Source organism: Microtus oregoni, unplaced genomic scaffold, assembly GCF_018167655.1.
Source record: "Microtus oregoni isolate MIOR12 unplaced genomic scaffold, Mior012 000005F_ref0000423, whole genome shotgun sequence".
NCBI lineage: Eukaryota > Metazoa > Chordata > Mammalia > Rodentia > Cricetidae > Microtus > Microtus oregoni.
In genome coordinates, this window is record NW_024543064.1 from 36,010,777 (window position 1) to 36,030,830 (window position 20,054).

Sequence of the window (20,054 nt, forward strand, 5' to 3'; positions counted from 1 at the left end):
GTGATTTTCTTTGGGGCTTACCAGCTGTGGGAAATGGGCAGGACAGAAACCCCAAAAAGCAGGCCTTCATATTAAATTCCTCTGTGCCCACACCTCCACTTTCTCTTTTATAAAGTAGGGCCAGTTGTGTAAAGAGAGTACAAAGTTTATTTTTCTAGATTTCAGGATGGTTTTATTATTTAATCTTTCTGTGGATTGAAGTAGTAAGAACTATTATTCTGTCTTCCAAAAGAATACACCATGGGATTCCTTTGAAGCAGCGATTTTGATAGTTGGGCTTTCTTTTTGACCATTAGTGCAGTAGGACCCAGGCACAGCAAATCACAGATGCTGTATTGTTCTCAGGGAAGGGGTTCTTTTAACTTGAAATTTTTCTTTTTCTTCTGTTAAGTCCATATCAAATTGGCCGGGTGGTAGTGGTGCATGCCTTTAAGCTTTTAATCCCAGGAGGCAGAGGCAAACAGATCTCTGTGAGTTTGAGGCCAGCCTGATCTACAAGAGCTAGTTCCAGGACAGGCTCCAAAAGCTACAGAGAAACCCTGTCTAAAAAACCCCAAAACCAAACCAAAACAACAACAAAAACAACCATATCAAATCATTCTACTGTGGTGTTAATTAACAAGTACATTTTAACTATGTGCATAAAAATGAAAACAGAGTGGGGAAGATGTTTTTCATAGTTGTTAGAATTAAAAAGAGTGAACAATTGTCAGGGTTTTCATACATCCTGTGCCTACTCTGACTGCACCCTGGACAACTCCAGGAGATGATTCACAAAGACTAGGATGCAGCACATGTGCACTCTGTGCTGAGGCTTCATAAAAATGGTCAGACCTGAGCCTGACATGCAGTAGTCATCAAATGAAGATTATCTCATTATTATTCCTAGCAGAATAACTTCCTGAGAGCTAGTCGATTGGGAGTCAAAAGGCTACAATAAACAGCTGCTGCCTATGTGACTTCATGGTGTCCTGGGTTCACTGTTCTTCTTTCTATTCCACAGATGTCTGAGTTAGACACTATTCTCAGTACCTGGTTACTGGAGCTGTTGATCATTATGTTTAAAATATGTGAATGTGACCAAGATCTCAGTGTCACTGTTAGTGTACAGACAGAAGCTAATGTTCCAGATGGGGGACATCAGAATATTCAGGCCTAATGTGGAGGTGAGCCTGGCTGCCTCATGACCTCTTGTCATCAGCCTCTTCTGCTCACAGGCAGCCTGATCTCCATGCACATTTATGCCCTCCACAGTGCTGTGTGGCCTGATCCAGAGGTACTACCTCTCTGGGCTTGGAGGGTAGACAGGGTGTGGGCCAGGATTTGCTGATTGTAGACAGTCTGTTCATTTGTTTGTTGGCTTCCCAGAACCGAATAATAACACAGAAACTATATTAATTACAACACTGTTTGGCCAATAGCTTAGGCTTCTTGCTAACTAACTCTTACATCTTAAATTAACCTTTTTCTTTTAATCGGTGTATTGTCATGAGGCTATGGCCTACCTAAGGTTCTGGCTGGTGCTGGCATCTTTCTCCTTCTGCAGCTACATGGCATCACTTTGACTCCACCTACTTTCTCTCTGTATCTCTGTTTAGAATGCCTGGCTGGCTTTCTATTAAGCCATTGCTTGAAACAACTTCTTTAATAACCAATGATAATAAAACATATTCATAGCATTCAGAGGGGCATCCCACATCATCACCCCTTTTCTGTGTAAAATAAAAAGGAAGGTTTTAACTTTAACACAGTAAAATTACATTTTTTTGATTGTTTCTCTCAGTGTCTGTGCTACTGGGGTTATATTTAGGAAGTGGTCTCCTGTCACAATGCGTTCAAGTGTACGTCCTACTTTCTCTTCTATGAAGTTCAGTGTGGTTGGTTTTAGGTTGAAGTCTTTGACCCATTTAGACTTGAATTTTGTGCATGACAGTAGAAATGGATCTATTTTCATTCTTCTTCATGTTGATATCTGGTTATGCCAATAGCATTTGTTTTATATGCTTTCTTTCTTCATTTTATTTTATTTTTTTTACTTCTTTGTCAAAAATAAGGTGTTCGTAGGTTTGTAGATTGATGATTGGGTCTTTGATTTAGTTCTGTTGGTACTCCTGTCTGTTTTTATGCCAACACCAGGCTGTTTTCAGTACTGTAGCTCTAGAGCAGAGTTTGAAATCAGGGATTATGATGCCTCCAGAAATTCCTTTTTTTTTAAAATTTATTTATTTATTTATTTATTAAGGATTTCTGCCTCCTCCCCGCCACCGCCTCCCATTTCTCTCCCCCTCCCCCGATCAAGTCCCTCTCCCTCATCAGCTCGAAGAACAATCAGGGTTCCCTGACCTGTGGGAAGTCCAAGGACTGCCCACCTCCATCCAGGTCTAGTAAGGTGAGCATCCAAACTGCCTAGGCTCCCCCAAAGCCAGTACGTGCAGTAGGATCAAAAACCCATTGCCATTGTTCTTGAGTTCTCAGCAGTCCTCATTGTCCGCTATGTTCAGCAAGTCCGGTTTTATCCCATGCTTTTTCAGACCCAGGCCAGCTGGGTACAGAAATTCTGTTTTAAAAAAAATATTTATTTATTTATTTATTATGTATACAGTATTCTATCTATGTGTATGCCTGCAGGCCAGAAGAGGGCACCAGACCTCATTACAGATGGTTGTGAGCCACCATGTGGTTGCTGGGAATTGAACTCAGGACCTTTGGAAGAGCAGGCAATGTTCTTAACCATCTCTCCAGCCCAGAAATTCTTTTATTGTATAGAATTGTTTTGGCTATCCTGGTTTTTTTCCATATGAAGTTGAGTATTGTTCTTTCAAGGTCTGTGAAGAATTTTGCTAGGATTTTAATGGGTATAGCATTGAATTGGTAGATTACTTTTGGTAAGATTTCCATTTTTACTATGTTAATTCTACCTACCCAAGAGCATGGGAGATCTTTCTATTTTCTGGTGTCTTTTTCAAGTCCTTTCTTCAAAGATTTAAAGTTCTTGTCATACAGGTCTTTCACTTGTTTGTTTAGAGTCACTCCAAGATATTTTATGTTATTTTTAGCTATTGTGAAGGGTTATTTTTCCTGCATTCTTTCTCAGCATATTTTTCATCTGTGTACAGAAGGACTACTGATTTTTTTTGAGTCAATCCTGTATTCTGATACTTTAGTGAAGGTGTTTATGAATTGTAGAAGTTCCTTGATAGGTATTTTAGGGTCCTTTATGTAAACAATCATATCATCAGCAAATAGTGAGAGTTTTTTTTTTTCTTTTCTGATTTGTATCCCCTTGATCTCCTCTTGTTGTCTTTTGGCTCTAGCTAGAAGCTCAGTGCTATATTGAATAGACATGGAGAGAATGAACAACCTTGTCTTTTTTCTGATTTCAGTGGGATCATTTGAGTTTCTCTACATTTAGTTTGATGTTGGTTGCTGGCTTGTTGTATATTGCCCTTATTATGTTTAGGTATGTTCCTTGTATCCCTGCTCTCTCCAAGACCTTTATCATGAAGGGATATTGTATGTTTTTGAAGTATTTTTCAGCATCTAATGAGCTGATCATGTGGGTTTTTTCCCTTTGTTTATAAGGTGGATTACATTGACATAATAATATGTTGAACCATCCCTCCATGTCTGAGATGAAGCTGACTGGATTTTTCATTGGATAATTTTTTGGGGGTGTTCTTGGATTTGATTCATAAGGGAGATTGGTCTGTAATTCTCTTTCTTAGTAATGTCTTTATGTGCGGTTTGGGTATCAGAGTGACTGTGGCCTCATAAAAATAGTTAGGCAATGTTCCTTCTGTTTCTATTATGTGGAACAATTTGAGGAATATTGGTATTAAATCTTCTTTGAAAATCTTGTAGAATTCTGAGCTGAAACCATCTGGCCCTGAGCTTTTTTTTTGCTTGGGAGACTTTTGTTGACTGTTTCTATCTCTTAACAGTTGTAGGTCTATTTAATTTGCTCATCTGGTCTTGATTTAATTTTGGTGAGTGACATTCATCCAGAAAACTGTCCATTTCCATCACGCTTTGCAATTCTGTGGAGTGCAGGTTCTTGAACCTAGTGATTCTCTGGATTTCTCCCATGTCTGTTGTTATGTCCCCCTTTGCATTTCTGATTTTGCTAATTTGGATATTCTCTCTCTGCCTTTTGGTTAGTTTGGATAAAGGTTTGTCTATTTTGTTGATTTTCTCAAAGAATCAACTCTTTGCCCATTGATTCTTTGTATTGTCCTCTTTGTTTCTATTTTGTTAATTTCAGCTTTCAATTTGATTTCCTGTCATCTAGTCCCCCTGGGTGAGTTTGTTTCTTTTTGTTCTAGAGTTTTCAGGTATTCTGTTAATTCACTAGTGTGGGATTTTTCCAGCTCCTTTATGTAGGCATTTAGTGCTATGAATTTTCCTCTTAACCTTGCTTTCATTGTGTTCCATAAATTTGGGTATGTTGTGTAGTCATTTTCATTGAATTTTAGGAAGTATTTGGTTTCTTTCTTCCTTGACCCATTGATGATTCAAGTGAGCATTGTTTAATTTCCGTTTGTGGGCTTTCTGAAATTAGTGTTGCTGTTGAATTCTAATTGCAAGCCATGGTGATCCAATAAAATACATGAGGTTATTCCAATATTTTTGCATCTGTTGAGGTTTTTTTTCCTAGTATGTGGTCAATTTATGAGAAGGTTCCATGAGGTGCTGAGAAGAAGGTATATTCTTTTATGTTTGGGTGGTATGTTCTATAGATGTTTGTTAAGTCTATTTGAGTTGCAACTTCTGCCAGTTCCCTTATTTATCTCTTAATTTTCTGTTTGGCAGACTTGTCCAGTGGTGAGAATGGGGTGTTGAAGTCTCCTACTATTAGTGTGTGCTGCTTAATGTGTGATTTATACTTTAATAGTGTATCTTTTACATATGAAGGTGCCCTTGTATTTGGGGCATAGATGTTCAGTATTGAGATTTCCTTTTTATGGATTTTTTGTGACTAATATGAAATGTCTTTCTTTGTCTCTTTTGATTGATTTCAGTTTGAAGTCTATTTTGTTAGATATTAAGATAGCTACACTAGCTTATCTCTTTGGTCCATTTGATTGGAAATTTTTTTCCCACCCTTTTACTCTGAGACAATGTCTGTCTTTGATGTTAATGTGTATTTCTTGTATGCAGTAGAAGGATGGATTCTGTTTTACGTATCCAATCTCTAGACCTGGGTCTTTATAGGTGAATTGAGTCCAATTATGTTAAGAGATATTAATGACCAGCGATTGCTAGTTCCTCTTATTTTAGTTTTTTGTTGTTGGTGATGTTGTTTGTGTTTTTCCCCCTTCTTTGGGATTTGTCGCTGTGAGTCATCTATTGCCTGTGTTTCTGTGGATGTAGCTAACAGCTTCTTTCATAACCAATGATAATAAAACATATTCATAGCACATAGAGAAGAATCCCACATCAGTGAGTGGGATTTAAGAAAGTCCTATCTCGTAGGTTTTTGACCCATTGTGCTTTTCTCCTGAGAATGTGAGAGGATGCTACTCCTTTGCCTACATCCCTTTTTCTGCAGATCTCAGGTAGAGGGACAACATTTTCAGACCCTCAAGACTGGGAGTGAAAATTGAGGGAGGCATCATTATGGAGCACTGTGTGACAAGGGGACCTTTGGCTGTTTTTTCCTTTTCCTGAGAAATGGAGTAGATATTTCCTTCTGTGGGAGACTGCATGCCAGACCTCCCAGTGGGATGATACCCAGTGGATTTGCCTTTTAAGCCCACATCAAAAAAACCAATCAATCATTAAGCATCCACAAATAGTTACTGGGTTTTTTTTTTTTTGTGGGACTCCAAGAACACTGGGTAGCCAACAGCTTGATGCCCCTTTATGCTGCTTGCTCCAGGATCTACACTGGGCAGCAGTTTGCCTTGGGCAAGATGAAGGTGGTCACAGCCCTGTGTTTGCTGCGCTTTGAATTCTCTCTGGATCCCTCAGAGCTGTCCATCAATATTCCCCAGCTGGTCCTCTGCTCCAAAAGGGGCATCCACCTCCACCTCAAGACACTGGGCTCTGGGAAATAGGTCATTGGAGAACACCGCTTGGACAACACAGGCTGTGGCTTTTCCTGGGACGTTGCTCTCCTAGATTGAATGTGGAGTCATCATAGATCCCAGCTTTGGGGGGCTTAAAGATGTGAAAGTATTGGGACTGACAGTCTCATTGAGGGCAGTCCCTTGTAAACACGTGTGTCTAATGACTCAGTGCCTGGACTCTGGAGCTCATTTCTTCACTCCACAAACATTTGTTGAACATCTGGCTGTCACAAGACGCTTCATTTATTTCTCATAACTCTATGTCTTTCTAAAAGAAACAAACAAAAAATTAGAACCATATATTCCAGGCCTTGAAAAACCTTAATGAAGACAATGGCAATGTTGCCTTGAGATCTGTGGAGGAGGGATGTGAAGGAGGGGTGGCTGGATAGAATGTGGTCCTTCATTGTTGTGCATGTCTTTAACTGCCTTTGTGTGTATTTGGAATATAATGGAAAATAAGAAAAGTTGATTCAACTAAATCTGTACAAAATAAAGAATAATTATAAAAGCAAACTCCCACCACCAATGTAACAGAACATGAGCGTTGTCTCTACTGGTGTGACGACTTCCTTGGGACGTCTCTGTGGGATTCTTGTCCTTCCTAACAGTGGTGTCTCATAGTCACACAGTGCTCTGGCCTTCACAGTATTTCTGGGGAAGGTGCTGCAGAAGCATTAAGGTGGAATCCTTGGAAAAAGGGAACTCATTTCTATAAGGCATGACTGTGCAAAGAAGGATTTTTGGTGGAGGTCAGGGTGGTGTCCACATGATAACTGAGTGTATTTTCTTTCCAGTCCCTGCAGCAGCAGCTTGATGTCTATGGGAACCTATATATCTAGGGTTTAAGGTCTAAGGTCAGTACGGGGTTCCAATCCAGGAATTAGCCACATAGGGAAGGAAGGACACTAAAATCTAGGATCACAGGCAGGAGCTAGGAATTATTTGAAACTTGGTAAAGGGTCTAGGGCAGCTGTACTCCATGGGTGTAGAAGGTTTCAAATGACCCTTTTACATTGGTTGGCTAAGACTACCAGAAAACACAGATGTTTGCATTATGGTTCATAAAAATAGTAAAATGACAGTTTATGGTTGGGGCTCACCACAATATGAAGAACTGTATTAAAGAGTAACAGGATTAGGAATATTGAGAACCATTGCTCTAGGGTGTCCTGGATTATGTGCTATATACTTTCTTATTATCAATTCTTTTATACTTGAAAGATGCTACATCTTGGCAAATCTTCTCCAGGACACTTGCTAACTCCCATCAAGCCACATCAAGACACGGATCTCCTTGTAAACTCGAAGATGAGATGCAAAGGTTCCGGTATAGTGTGCCTGTTGGCTATAAGCCTTAAGCAGCTAACTTGCCTTTTTGTCCTAGCACCAGGTAGACCTCTCTGAACAAATGTAGTAAGGATTCAGAAGTTATCACTCAGTGCCGATTCTGCAGTCATAACCATCATGTGCCTCTGGGTGGCACCTGAATCTAAACTTTATTATTTTAGATCTTCAGAACCTTGGCCATTGTGAGGTCAGGACAGGATGGAGGCATGCCTTCTCTGGTAGGAGAAAGCTGTGACTATATTTTAATACTGAGGAAAGGATCTAACATTAATCTAGACATTAATCTAGGAGGAACTTGAATGGAGGCTTCCTGACTCTGATGTCTTTTGTTCAAAACTCCATCATTACTACCAGTTCTTTTTGAGCATGTGTATCAGTGGGAATAAAGCCAAGATCTCTGACTCAGATGTTTGGGTGTGATCTCTTGAACACTAGAGGATGTACTTGTTTATGTGTGTGTGTGTTGGGACCTCCTGGTGAGGTAGAGTGGACACTGGAACTGGTGGCCATCACAGATGACCACAGATTCATCTTTTTTGACTTTTCATACACACCCTGAGGCTCCCTTGTTCTTGGGCATGCAATGTCCACCATGTGTGGATGGAATGTGCTGTGGGTGTGCAGAGAGTGCTGGCCTGAATGTCACTTTGCATGCATCATGCAGGGGAATGCTCGGGACTGTGAACTCAGCCAGTCTTGCTCATTGCTTCCAGGCAGTAGAATCGCTTTCTGGTCACACATTTCATCCCGTTTGGAATCCTGTGGTTAGAGTGTGTGTCCTCGGCTGGGTACCCAGCATTCTGTTCTGAGCTTTCAGTTTCAAAGGAAAAGTCCTCTCAGCATGGCCAAATGAGACTTTCTGGATCACTTGAACATTCTTTGCATGACAATTTGGGGTCTTGTTCCTGCCCAGATCTCCCCTTGGTCAGGTACTGAGTATTCAGTCTGGTCTCTCCTGCCCTTCCTCAGAACCACTCTGTGCTAGCCCAGGTAAGTAGAAGGACTAGGAAGGACGTCCTGGTTGCAGACAGTGGATTCCAGAGAAGCCATTCTAGGAAGCAGGCCATGGCATACCAGGGAAATCTGTCCATGGCATCATGGATCCTGATCCAGGAGCAGTTTCAAGCAACGTGGAATCATGACAAACACTGTGTGTGACTCTGGAAACTTTATTGTTCAAAAGAGGAAAGGTGAAGAAACTTGTGTGAAGGACAGTCAGGTGTAGGATATACAGGAGAGATGTAGACAAACCAACCAGGTGACAGTGATGTAAAGACTATGCCAGGCTCCACAATGATATCGCAATCATGTTCAAGCCCTAAGTTTGGAACCCATGCATGTTGCATTGAGAAATACATATTAATCTGGGGAAATTACCTTGGAGTTTTAGTGGGCTTGATGATGTCACAAGAGTCTTTACAAATGGGGAAGAAATGAGAAGATACGGGTTCAGTGGAGGCTGGCTTCAAAACAGGGTGGCTGGCTTCAAAACAGGGTGGCAGTTCAGTGCCAAGGAACGATGATTGAAAATGAAAATGCAGAAGGACAACTATCTAGAGAACTCTCCAGAAACTAGGTTTTCTGCCATTTCAGACTTCTGAGATCCAGAACTGTAAGATAATGACATTCAGTTATTTCAGACCACCTAGGTTGTGACAGTTTATTATTGGTGTAATGAAGAATCAAGTAGCAAAAATAAGACGACAGAAAGGTAAAAGGCAAGGAGAGGAGGCTGGAGGACAGAGAAGACCTGGGATCAGATGCGGGTAGTAAGAGACAGAAAGACAAATAGAAAATCTAGAATAAGCAAAAAGAGAGAAAGAGAGCGGAAGAAAGAGAGAAAGGGGGAGCTGGAAAGAGAGAAACACACAGAGAGAGAGGGAACGAGAGAGAGAGAGAGAGAGAGAGAGAGAGAGAGAAAGAGAGAGAGAGCGAGGGAGTGAGGGAGGGAGGGAGGGGGAGGAAGAGAGAGAGAGAGACAGGGAAGGAGGGAGGGAGGGAGGGAGGGAGGGAGAGAGAGAGAGAGAGAGAGAGAGAGAGAGAGAGAGAGGAGGCCAGGAGGCATGGGAGCAAAGGAGTGAGGAAAGACAATCAGATAGAAAGTCAGATGTTGACAGGAACAGATGACACGAAGACAGGATGTCAGGCAGCATGCTCATAGAGTCTGCCCTTGTCCCTCCCAGAATTAGCGAATCTTCTTGAGATGCAGGTAGATCCCATTCTTGGATTTCAACACAAGTCGTGGTAAAGGGACTGGGACCCTGGTGCGATCTGGTAGCAGCTCAAAGCGGAGTAGGGTCAGGGCAACAACCACCTTCAGCTCATTCATAGCAAATTGTTTCCCAATGCAGTTCCTGGGTCAGAAAGGGACAATGAAACTCAATGACTTTTGACCTGAGCAGAGAGGGGTCCCTGAAATAGCCTAGAACAGCATTCAGGGGCTACCTTCACAGGTTCAGTCTAACCTCTGTCATTACAGGCCATGCCCACTTCTTCCCCAGGCTGTGGCTCTCCGGACTTTGATTCAGCCCCTGTGTATTTCAAGACTACTTTGACTCTAGTTCTTTTAAGGTTATGAAGTCTGTTAGGCCAGCATTCTAAGCATTAGAGCTCACACTTATGAATTATTTACAAAGTTAATCATTGCTTAGTTTACTTCACCCGGAGAGATCTAGGGTGTGGCTTTCATGGAGTGGAGTCAGATTTCAGCAGGAAAGTTCCTAAGGGGGACTCTGTTGGGGATCCTCAATTGGCGGTCCCATCTTCCTCCTAATTAGGGTATCTTTAGCTCCTCAATCAGCATGTTTTGCCTTCTAATTGCACTTCAGAAATGTTCCTTGTTCCTGCTTCAGTTTTCTTTTCAGACTTCCCTGATCTCCCCGAGTTTCTGCCTACAAAGATCCTCTCTGTACCTCTATCAGGTAGGGCTATATTCAGATGCCTAGCTGCAGCCAACCTTCTACTGGCTGGGTCTTATCACCTCTTTTCTGCCCATCTCACTTCCTAGTTCAGATCAAGTTGTTGATGTGTTGACAATGTCTCCTCTCCCTCAGACTATATATTCCCTAAACTCAGGCCAACGAGCAGCTGCCTCTCATTTCTTTGCTGATTTTCCCTTTCTTCCAGGGCACCCACAGAATCATCAGTGTGATATTTAATAATAAGCCACAATCAGGGCATGTGATAATGTCAGGAACATGGAACATTTAGAAAACTGTTCAATGAATGAGGGCAAGAATGGAGGAAGACGATATTTTGACTTCAGATATATTTGTCTTTGTGGAATACAGTTTTGAGTTGGAGGCAAGAGTAGGAGAGTATCCTTCATTTCTTTTTTTTTTAATCCAGCATCACACCTGACACACAGGAACTCCTTAATAATTCAAATAAACATTTTTATTTGGCTCTAAATTGTAACTCACTTAAATTTAAGGAATAAATAATGGAACGTAATACAATGGAAATTAAAAAAAAAAGCTTCTGAGCAAAGCAAGGTGTGGTGGTCTCTATGTGGATCTCAGAACTTGGAAAGTTGAGGCAGAGGGATCATGAACTCCAGGCAAGCCTGAGCCTGATTCAGAAAACTCCAGCAGCAATATGCTTCATTCCAACTTACGCTGAGTTACTCAATACTCTGCTGTCTTCTCACTAGAAGTCATGATTCTCAGTGTGTGGATAGGGGAGCATTCAACCTGAAGTACATCAAATGCTAGACAGCCTGTGTCTGGAAGAACAAGTGACTTGAATCCTGCTCTGTGAAATCTCATTTGCCACTTGAGTAATTCATTAAGTATAGGATCAGATGAACCTTCTGTGCTCCTCCTTTTAAGCTAACAGTAAGTTGGGTTTCACGGGAGCCTTGAGGATTTCCCTAGAAGCCATTGAAAAGCCTTCAACTTGCTCAGTAGCTATTTCAGGATGGTTTTATACTTCACTCACCAAGAACCTTAACAAATGCTATAACTTTAACAGAGGGTTTTCTCAAAAAACAGTTTATTCTCCTATTCTTTAATGCTTTTTTTCTGAAGACAGTCTAAGTGTAATGTCAACGATATATATATTATTTGTCAAGGTTTGGCCTTGGGCAGTTACAAGAGGGATGTGCACATCGGCACCGAGTCTCTGATTGTGCTGGGTGGAGTCCATGGATGTGGAATAAATGTTCCCTTAAAAAACTTTCTGTAATACCATGAGTGTCTGATGGACAGTTGTCCAGGGCTGACACCCAAGAAAAATTATCACTTTCCACAGTAACTCTAAAATTTGAGAAGTACCCAGGAAAGATACTTGGCCTGGCTTAAGTGCAGAAAAAGGCATGGTACCTAAGAGTCCTGAAACTTGAAAAGCTGGACGATGAAGTTAAATTCACAGGATAAAAAGATCAACTTACAGTCCTTCCCCCAATATATCAGAGCATTTGCAAGTCTGTGGCATCCACTGATATATACATTTTTCTGGCCAATGGGAAGTGCAGTGGGTCAAGGTCTTCACAGTGTCTCCTGCAATGCTACTCTCCTTATGTGTACAGACACATTCCCAAGAAGCTTTCCCCCCATATCTACCAATAGAATATATCTAAAGATATCATATATGCATGAGGTCAAATACATCATGGTATGCTGAAAATATTCCCACAGTATACATCAATGTACACAGGATGTCTCACCTTGCTCCTCCTGAGAAGGGCAGGAATGAATGGCTGTGTCGGGGAGAATCTGGTGCAAACCTGGAAGGGTCAAACACCTGCAGGGACATGACACCTTTGTCAGGACAGGCAGGTGTTAAACTGCTGCTTTCATCCCAGCAGGGGACAAGTTGCTAGAACTGGGGACAGCAGGGTTTGTCTGGAAGGATCTCCCCCTGCCCTCCTGTGGAGCCTCCTACCTCTGGGTTTGGCCACACCTTCGGGTTGTGGTGCAGTGTGTAAATGGAGAGCATGACTGGGATACCTGTGGGGCAGAAAGGAATAGGGGAGATGGTGGGTTATACCCAGCATGTGAACCTTGGTTCCTGAGACAGTGGGGACATGCCTGCACAAAAGGACATGCTTGCTAATAAACATCATCACTATGGGTAGATGTGGGTGACTTGGAAATGAATTTGGGGTATAAATGAGGAGTATAAAAATAATGTTAAAAGCCAGGTGGTGGTGGCACACGCCTTTAATCCCAGCACTTGGGAGGCAGAGGCAGGCGGATCTTTGTGAGTTCGAGGCCAGCCTGGTCTACAAGAGCTAGTTCCAGGACAGGCTCCAAAACCACAGAGAAACCCTGTCTTGAAAAACCAAAAAAAAAAAAAATGTTAAAGAAAGAGAAGCAAGAAAGACATAAACCCGAGTTTTGGGAGTGAATCAGCTTAGAACTTAGGTTTCATGAAGGATTTCTGCAACGATGCCAAAGAATTCAGTCCCCAATATGGTCCCCTCCCTGTTGTTTTAGTGTGGCTTTTAAGGTGAGTTAATATTATTTCAGAAAGGGATTTTAGAACATCACTAAAGTAGTAATTTACAAAAGGAGTTTAACAGAATAAGGTGTGAGACAAAAAGTGATCTCTTGACATTGCAAGGGTCGATCTAGCATCTGGTCACCAGTTCATCTCTGCCATCAACCTGAGTGCTTCTCAGGGACTGGACCATATATGACTCATTACATGGGATTTATTGATCTCCTTCATTTGCTTTGATCCATGAAAGAAACATGCTTCCCTAGAATCTCTGATTTTTTATCTATTGGGTACATCTTATCAAATAGCATTTGAGAGTTAAAGTCATAATACCATATTTAATAATTTCTTATATGTAATTTTTCAAAGATTGAGTCATGATATATATATATATATGTATATATGTATGTAAAAATGTCAAATTATCAGTTAAACAAGCTTGAAGAAAAGGCCTATTCAGTATTTGGGTTAAATTTAGGGCTCTAATTGGGCAACAGGTAATTTTCTCTGTGTTTGATGACATAGGTAAATTGTGTCTTCAGCAATAGGTTCTTACCGTCATCAGCTTATGGAGACTAAAGAATAACCTTGACAAGAGCTTGCAGTCATTTTGTTTTTACTGATTTATATAAAAATACAAGTTCTTTATGGGTAAAATTTGTACAAATTATATCAAGGGTAGAGGATGACAAAAGATGTGACCATTAGAGTTGGGGAGACAGATGAACTGGTGAAGACACGTAGAAGCTTAAAAACCTATGCTTGGTTTGCAGAACTCATATGAAAAGCTGTTTTAGTGGCGCATATTGTCCTTGAATGCTGGTGAGGTGGGAACCGGCACCCACTGGACATCCAGCCTAGCCTAATAGGTGACTTACAGATCAGTGAGAGACCTCCTGACCTCAAAATTATCAAGGTGGATGGTATCTGAGGAATGAAACTAATGTTGACCTTTGGCTTCCACTTGTATGTGCAAATGTGCAAGTGCTACAACATGAAAACATACTTATGTGACAGTGAGAACATATGAAGGATAAGAATGGCTATGAAATTACATAGTGTTATCATCTGGATTGAGTCTAGAGTATAAGAATCAAAGAATGTCAGTGTTCCCAAACTGAATGGATGCATCATGAGAAGGATGCAGATTTAATAGGAGTGTTATCTAGTGAGGGAGAGATATACTTAAAATTATTCATGCAAACTATCAGAATTGGAGATCCTTTTACTTTATAGAGGACAATTTAAGCTTATGTACCACTTTGGGAAATGTATTTATGAGATAGAGTAATCTATTGCTAAAAAGGAAATGGGCACCAAGCAGAATTCAGGACTGTTGAAGCACACAGATTGCTGATCCTCCCTTATTTCTGGAATGAGTTTAGGTGAACAGACCTTGGAAACTCATACCTTTGGGTAGAGAGCGCCCATCAGGGAAGGTGACAGGTGTGCTGAGCTCTCTGACAACACCTGGGACAGGTGGGTAGATCCTCATGGCCTCCTTGATGCACATGGTGGTGTAGGGCATTTGGTCCAGGTGGTCCCTGAAACAAGGTCCATCCTGATGTTCAGGTAGCCTGGAGACCAGTGGCTCCTCCCTACCCAAAGAATAGGGTTCTTCCACCTTTTGAACTCTTACCAAGTAATGGAGGATCCATCCCCCAGGACGCTCTGAACTTCCTCCCTGCATCTCTGTTGGTGTTCAGGGTGTGCGGCCAGAGCATAGAAGATCCAGGAGAGTCCACTGGCTGTGGTGTCATGGCCCTCGAACATGAATGTGTCCACCTCAGCACGGATGTCCTTGTCAGACAAGCTATCCCCATTCTCCGTCTGAGGGAGGCAACAGGTGTCATCAGAGTTGTGCTTGTTCCTTGCTGTGTGCTCCCAGGCAGACTCTCTGTGATACACACTCACTCTGGCAAACAAGAGGATGTCCAGAAAATCCAAACGTCTCTTCTTCTTGACCTTCTCCAGCTCCCCCTCATCCTTCAGCTGATCCTTTCTCAGCTTGATCACTCCATCTGTTCCAGAACATGGGTTATCACATAGACCCTAGAGCTACAGTAAGCCCATGTAGTGCCATGTGTCTCCTTGCCTAAAGCTATGTGCTATGCATGGATCAGCAAGTAAGGAGTGGGCAGGTTTAGAAGACCAGTACAGTCTGATGTAGACAAGGGCCACGGGCCAAGGAACCTCTGCTTGAGATGCTGGGTCATATCTCACTAAAATTAACCAATATGATGACACCTATACAGTCCCTAAAATTCTGACATCCCAACTCAAACATTTGCAGTTTGAGAATATCTCCATGTGTGTGACCCAGGCACTATAGGGCACTGAAGGGCCTAGATCGGCCTCAGAAGTCATCAACAGCCCCTTTGAGCTAACCCTGGGAAGGGAGGGGAGATGTGAGCTACAGACAGAACCTGTATGATCGTGGGCAAGTTGACAGGCATGATCGGCCAAGCGGCCATTGGAGGATAGACTGTAGATGGTGTCATTCTGATGAAAGATGTTTCTCACGCGGTAATGAAATAAATTGTTCAGGTCCCCAATGGCCTGGATGTAGGTCTTATAATTTCTGAGGAAGAAGATACAGAACAGATTAGACTATGGAGAGATCTGACCTCCAGATAAATGAACTCTTGGATTTTCTGTATCATAGAGACTGAGAGCATTGAGGCACACCTTAATTCTGTTTTATAACCCTTGTAATTTTCAAGACTACAGAAGGTGACATGAATATGTAAGCATCCACCTTAGGTAAGGATCACTGGTCTGTGGTTGGGTCAGGGTTGGATTGTGTAAGTAAATGATCTGTAATGGGTTCAGAGTCTTGACTTTTTTGTGGAGGCAAGTATCCATGGTGCCTCACCTCCTGCATGTCAGATGAGACCATCCCAGTAGGTGAGACCAAAGGCCCTGAAGTTGAAAGGTTGACACTTACCCATCCACCTGGACACTACCCTTGTGGCTGAAGGCACACTTCATGACAGTGTCAAGGGTCATCAAGGAGATGTGTTGAAAGATCTCTATAGAGGAGCCCTGTGCAGCCAGCTGTTCCCATTTGTCCTGCAGTGGGAGGGGAACATTGACCTAATATCCCCAGAAGACTTGTGCTCATATACTGTACTGTTTCTGTATATTTTCAGATATGTGTTCTCTGTCCTTCAATTTAGATAATATATTATACAGATTGCAAATCAAATCTTGTAAATTATTTCAAAATTAAATTTAGAAACCTATAAGACAGGAAACAAGTTGTGTGCAACTAGTTAAGGTGTTTTATCTGACAAATGATGCTGTTTTCAGGGTAAAGAAGACGATGTGTCAGTATAGGAGAGCTGAGCCCGACCTGAGACAATGGCAGGACTCCATGTATAGAGCATAAGAAAGCCCAGGAAGCCACTATCTGCACTTCAATCAGAACTACCAGTGACTTCAGTTACTATGTATTCATCAAAAGCTTGTGGAGAACAATTGAGTCACAGTTCAGAGTTCTGTTGATAGTTTGTGGTATGGGGAGCTTGGCTATGACAGTGTGGATTTTGTGTCTGTTTATCTGTGAAATCAGTCAAGTCCATGCAGAGGCACTAAGACACAGACAAACACTGACTCGGTATTGTCCTAGGAAGTTCCTCTGAAATTGAGGATGTGAATAGGTAATTGGAGTCTCTATCTATCAAGATGCTTTTGCCTTGGGCAATGAGCAAGTATGATCATATTTCATACCTGGAATATTTCTGTTCTGCCTATGTTGGAAGAACCTGTATTCATACTAGAATACACATGTGGAGATTGTTGGTGCACACTCTGTGTAGGAGAAGTTAGAGAGAGCAAAAGAAGAGTGAGGGGAGTGTGAGGAGTAAGATGAGAAGGAAGAAGAAGAGGATGATGATGGTGAAACTGTGGTAGTCCTAGCAGGATTAGAAGCAGCCAGTGATGTAGAAAGGACAGCAGAACTGAGGGGAGTAGAGGAAAAGAAAATCAAATGAACTCACAAGCATCAACAGGACAGAGTCGGCCATGGTTTTCACGTAGGGCTTCAGAATGTCATAGTGGAAGGCTGGGGTCAGCATGCGCCGGTGCTGGAACCATGGCTGTCCATTCAGCAAGAGCAAACCATAGCCTGGGCCAGTGATGGGTGTGTGTGTGAGAGTTGGAATTAGAGAGCCCATTAGGTAATCTATGTGTATATGTGAGTGTGTGAGTGTGTGTGTGTATGTGTATGCACACATGCGTTTGGTAGGGGAGGGGGCTCTATGGAGTGGAACTGAGGATGAGGACAAAGAATGGTAGAGTTCAGAACATGAATTCCCTTGCTTGCAGGACTGGCATACAGTTTGTGATGATTACAACTGGGAGATAAATATTGCAAAAGAATTGGGAATGGCATGTAGATCAATGAAGGACATACACAATGGTTAGCTAGGACTGTTTGGAGCAGTGAAGGGTCAGAAACCTAGTTTCTACTTTTTGGGGGCCAGGGAGAGGAGGGCTAGATCAAGGCTATGGTCGCCTGTCACATTTTGTTCTCTGTGAAACAGAGTCACAGATCTTGGATGCTCTAACTGGGGCCAGACCACATTCTCCATGCAGACACACATACCAATCCAAGGAGCCAGCAATCTGTAGGCTCCATGTGCCTTTGGATCTGAAACAGAAACAAGAAATGGGATAAGTCAGGCAGCTCTGAGGCAGCTGTGGTGGAAGGCACGGATCTGTGATCTTTTAAGAGCTGTCTGTTGGCAGACTGTCCTGTGTCACTGTCCATTTCCTCTCTCTCCTTCTAGCTTTGTCCTGACAGTCAGGCTTAGGAAGGCAGGATTCATCTAGAAGTAACTGAACTCCTCCGAAGCACAGATGGTGAATTGGTGAGGAACAGGCCATGTGACCATACTCAAAGAAAAGAACAGGTGTGACTGTGTTTGTGTGTGTGTGTATGTGCACATGCTCACGTGTGCATGTGTTTATTACAGTAGATCATGAGTTAGTTATCCAGTGATTCTAGGCAGATAACAATTGAGATTTCAAACTCAAACCAAAATCCATTTGAGGTGCTCTTTTCAGACCTGGAACAATTTACAGGAATTACCAACTTAATTTGATTAAAGAGCAAAGAAAGATAAAGACTTTTGACTAAAAACTTGAAATTTCAGTACTGAGAGGTGTTGATCATATTCTGGCCTGTCTCCTGGGAGAATGGTTGGTAGGGTATTTATGGAAATGTTCTAGTACTATAGTGTTCTTCAATTTGACAGCCTCGCTCTAGATACAAAGATGACAGCACGAATATTTCTGAATGATATAGGCTCACCTGATCGCCCTAGAATCAACTTCATATAGTCTGGGTCATAGACAGTAAAGTAAGCTTGGCTCCCCCATACCCAGCGAGGGAAGGCACTTGGGAAATTCTCCACAGCCTTCTTAATCAGCTGTAGCTCCTGATCACCGTCAAACTCCTGTTGAGGGAAAAATAAAGAGGTGGGACTCTAGTTTAGTTTTTTTTTTTTTTTGGCCTGAAGACAAGAGCACAACAAGCACGGGAACATAGTTCTCCAGATGCAGCCAGGGTTTGTAACTTTTTGATGGACCATCTGTGCTATCACTCAGAGCTTTGCTACACCAGGGATTGGTCCTGAGCTGGAATTGACAGTGCTGTTGGGTGGATCCTCAGCTCTGCACCAAGTACCACATCCCCATGTCCTTCTAAGAGCATTAATTGAAAATCCTTTGTTAATGCTGCTTCATGTATCCTACTTCTTGGTTCTGGTCCTTATTTCCTGTGTGACAGTGCAAGGGGTCAATACCTTCCATTCCTAATATACGGGGTGCTGCACCATCTCCTTCCTGGGAGATCTCAGACACGTGTGCCTGTTTCTTGAACTGAGCACTGTGATGTAGGGAAGTGATGGTGTGTTTACAAAAATTGCTTAGAGTATGGGTTGTGAAGTAGAATAGAGAACTAAACAGACCCTGAGGAAATTCTCACATTGGTTCCCTCATGTGAGGACACTACACAGCTTTATTCCTTTCTGTGCCATGATTTCAGGATTTTAGTTGTTATCCACCCATCCTGAATATTCATCTGGGGTAGGGAATCATCTGGGCCAGGTAACCGCTCATTCCTGCAGGTTAAATATTCCTGTGCTTGACAGCTCCTGAGATGTGTACCACTGCCACACCAAGAACCCCATGGGACCAGGCTTCCTTCTCACCAATGTCTGTGTTCCCAGCAAGCCCTGAGCTGGGAGAGAATAACCGTGAACGACTATGCAAGGAACCTCCTAGAAGCTGTTTGAGAACAGCAGAGGCTGTTGAAGAAGAGGAGACTACGTAGGCTCAAACACAGCCTTCATGTGCATAGTTTCTCAGTACAGAGATGGCTACAGCCAGACAAGTTGAGCCACAGTAACGCTGGAATGAGTCTCAACCTGAGCTCCGTGTCTCACGAAGTATGTGGACTTCTTATACAGTGAGCTTTGTCCTGTGAACTTGATGGTCAGTCTCTGCACCTCCATCCTCCCTGCACCTCCATCCTCTCTGATCTCCCTCCCACCCTTTTCTTTCCATACCTTGTGTCCAAAGAACCAGTGAAAGGGTGGGGATGGGAACTGCTGGAAAGCCTTGAGTAGCCATTGCCTCTGCAGGTAGAACTGGACCGCTTTGAACAGCAGCAGAAGCAAGCCGAGCACGGAGGCCACTTGCAGGAAGCCAGAGATGCTGCCTGTGAGTCTGGTGGGGCTCAGAGCAGAGACACTCATGGTTCAGCCACTCCTGGGTCACAGGCTCTCCTCACTCTCATGAATCCTTCTACCTGCTGTATAAATCCTTTAGTGACTGCCTGCCTCTCAGTGGGAGGGAGAAAGGTTAAAGCAGACAGAGCTTGCTCTCACAGTGCAGATGTTCAGTTAAGGTGAATGATTTACCTTGAGAGGCAGAGAAATGATTTGTCATCTTCAGTGGCCAAGGGCCAGGCATGCACCCACTTTCCTGACTTTGTGTTAGTCGAAAACGTTTATTTATTTGCTATTTATTTTTCTCTTCACCATATTTTTCTGTATACATTTAAAGTGTACAGTGTGGTATTTTAACATATGAATACTGCACATATTAGGTAGGCACAGTAATTATCATTTCCTTCATTATTCATCTATTCATTTTTTTATCCAAAGTTTTATTTATTGTTTTTAA

General features: G+C 42.4%; 1 protein-coding gene across 1 annotated transcript; it reads right to left on the minus strand.

The window, feature by feature from the left end:
• Positions 1–9,389: 9,389 nt before the first annotated feature.
• Positions 9,390–19,710, minus strand: LOC121448279 (cytochrome P450 4A10-like). Its single transcript, XM_041652166.1, has 12 exons — positions 19,436–19,710; positions 18,178–18,322; positions 17,470–17,514; positions 16,862–16,989; positions 15,808–15,932; positions 15,287–15,441; positions 14,775–14,881; positions 14,500–14,690; positions 14,271–14,404; positions 12,303–12,367; positions 12,085–12,161; positions 9,390–9,772 (listed from the first exon to the last, which is right to left on the minus strand). The coding sequence occupies exons 1-12, from the start codon at positions 19,622–19,624 to the stop codon at positions 9,604–9,606; spliced, it is 1,530 nt and encodes a 509-aa protein (XP_041508100.1). The 5' UTR covers positions 19,625–19,710; the 3' UTR covers positions 9,390–9,603.
• Positions 19,711–20,054: the final 344 nt, after the last annotated feature.